Source organism: Penaeus japonicus, unplaced genomic scaffold, assembly GCF_977035675.1.
Source record: "Penaeus japonicus unplaced genomic scaffold, GWHDUDI00000001_assembly GWHDUDI00000026, whole genome shotgun sequence".
NCBI lineage: Eukaryota > Metazoa > Arthropoda > Malacostraca > Decapoda > Penaeidae > Penaeus > Penaeus japonicus.
Window position 1 is genome coordinate 14,461,158 of NW_028234428.1, and position 2,500 is coordinate 14,463,657.

The window sequence follows — 2,500 nt, forward strand, 5'->3', positions numbered from 1 at the left end:
GTTGTGTACTGTATGTCCTGTATGGGACTTACATAAATGACGCTGTGTATCCCTTTTCGTTGCGCCTCTCTTTGTGCGGTCGGCCGAAGCTCGTTCCGCGTTTGAGTTCGCTTTTTGGCTGAATTTTGGCCACAGTTTGGCCTCGAATTTTAACATGAATGTCATTGAATTTGAACATGGATTTAACTCATTTCAAGCTTCGGTGTAGCTGAAAATAGACGCGGCGATGTGACTGAATTTAGCCTTGATAGGAAACTGTTTGGGGTCAAAATGGCGCTCTTCAAAAGGTGGTACGTGTATATCTAATTGGACAGCGTTGATAGATTTAATGATCTATTTGGCTACCTGGCTCTCTATCTATCTATATTATATAATGTTATAACGGGCAGTCAGCCGAAACCTACTTCTCCATTTTGCTCTGTATTGCATAATGCAAAAGTTCGTTGTTCATTTGAATATTAGAATACATCTGTAACAGAATATACTGTAGCGTTTACTCGGATAATTAAACTGTACGTTGAACTGGTCCCTTTAACTAGCATTGTTTTAACGATTTAACTTTCATTATTTTTGTTTAACTTTCAAGCGGAGAATTAACAGGAGGCATTCGTGTTTATATCATGGTTAAGTTGATGCATTTATACCCCCTACAAAAGCGATGCATATATTCATATAATGATATTTATGACAGGATTTTTTCCTGCGTTAAAAAAAAAAAAACGTTATTGTGTTATGTGTGAATGACACAATGAGGCTTTTCATACGAGTTTTATCTTTTATTACCCATTCTATTTTTATTTTTTTATTTTTTCTGAGTTCGAATAAAATCATTTTGTAAATTCCTATATCACAGATAGAGACAGTACGACCTAACTAACCTGTATCTAGCCTTTCCTTCCATCTCATTACCTGCAAACTACCTATGAAATCGTCTTTCCCAACATGAAATTTAAAAAGAAAAAAAAAGAAAGAAAAAAAAAAAAGGATCTTACCTGTACATTTTCCTTCCCGGAGCTTCTTTAAAGATAACTTGCCCATGGAATCACACGCTATCACAATGCCTTACCTTCGTATTTACCTTCATATCACCTCATCAAACGTAAGCTAAGCCTAGCAACAACCTACCTGGAACCTCATTAAAGCGACTCACCTGAAAATAGGTCTGCCTGTGGCGCCATTATAGAAGAGGATGAGTATAGGGGAATCTCCCGGTTGCGTGACGTCACAGGGGATGAGCGCCCGCCCCCCCACCAGGGCTCGCACCTCAATTAGGGGACCTGCAACGGAGGGACGTACGTTAGTTGGAGCGTTTGGATTTCGATGCTGGTGGTCGCGGAAAACTTCCTTGTGTGTGTGTGTGTTTTTTTTTTTTTTTTTTTTTTTGTGAGAGGGGGGGGGGGGTGTACGTGGTCGTGTGTGAATTTGTGTGTGATAGTGTCTGTGTGCGTGTGTGTGTGTGTGTTTTGTGGCGGGGTGTGTACGTGTTCGTGGGAATTTGTGTGTGTGTGTGTGTTGTGAGAGTGTACGTGTTTGTATGTGTGTTTTTTTTTTTGTGTGTGTGTACGTGTCCGTGTGTATGTTTGCGTGCGTGTCCTTGTGTGTTTTTTTGTTGTTGTTGCTTTGTTTATGTGTGTGTGCGGTTTTTATTTTTCTTTCTTTCTTTTTGTTATCATAATCCTTATTATTGTTATCAAAATCATTGTTAATAGCAGTATTATCATTATTATTACTATTACTACTCTCATTATCATTGTCATTAATATTACTATTATCATCATTCTTAGCATTATTATTATTACTGTCATTATTATTGTTATCAACATCATTATAATTTTTATTGCTCTCATCATTATCATTGTTATAATCCTAATTATTATTATTATTAACATTAACATCATTATCATTATAAGAATTATCATTATTTTTAGTAGTAGTAGTATAATTTTTATTACTGATACTATTATCATTATCCTCATTATTGCTACTACTATTGTTATAATAATTTGTTTCATCCCTGGCGTTATTATTGTTATCATCACAATTATCATTAATAATTTTGTTCTTTTTGTCATCTCTATTATCACAATCCCTTTACAATCATCTTCCACATTTTCATATTCGCTATTATTACCATTGTTAATGTTGCCCTCATAATGCCTCTTATTACCAATCACCATAATCATCATTATAGTCAACATAACTCAATTTCTCTCTCTCTCTCTCTCTCTCTCTCTCTCTCTCTCTCTCTCTCTCTCTCTCTCTCTCTCTCTCTCTCTCTCTCTCTCTCTCTCTCTCTCTCTCTCTCTCTTTTTTTTTTTTTTTTTTTTTTTTTTAACAAATGCTTGGCTAATACACCACACTTCTTAATTACTTCCCCTCATTAAGAAACAGTCAACATCATTAGGATTAATTCATTGCACAGACTTTATTGTTAGTAGCATCATCATTCAGAAAAAAAAGAAGTAAAATCTTTTGTCATTAATTTTCGTTTATCTGTCAT

General features: G+C 35.4%; 1 protein-coding gene across 1 annotated transcript in view; it reads right to left on the minus strand.

The window, feature by feature from the left end:
* The window catches only part of LOC122250457 (uncharacterized), a 357,403-nt gene that overhangs the window by 104,867 nt on the left and 250,036 nt on the right, over positions 1-2,500 (minus strand). Inside the window, exon 2 of the mRNA XM_086552008.1 lies at positions 1,151-1,277. Within this exon, the coding sequence (XP_086408134.1) occupies positions 1,151-1,277 (127 nt within the window). The remainder of the gene's footprint in view (positions 1-1,150; positions 1,278-2,500) is intronic.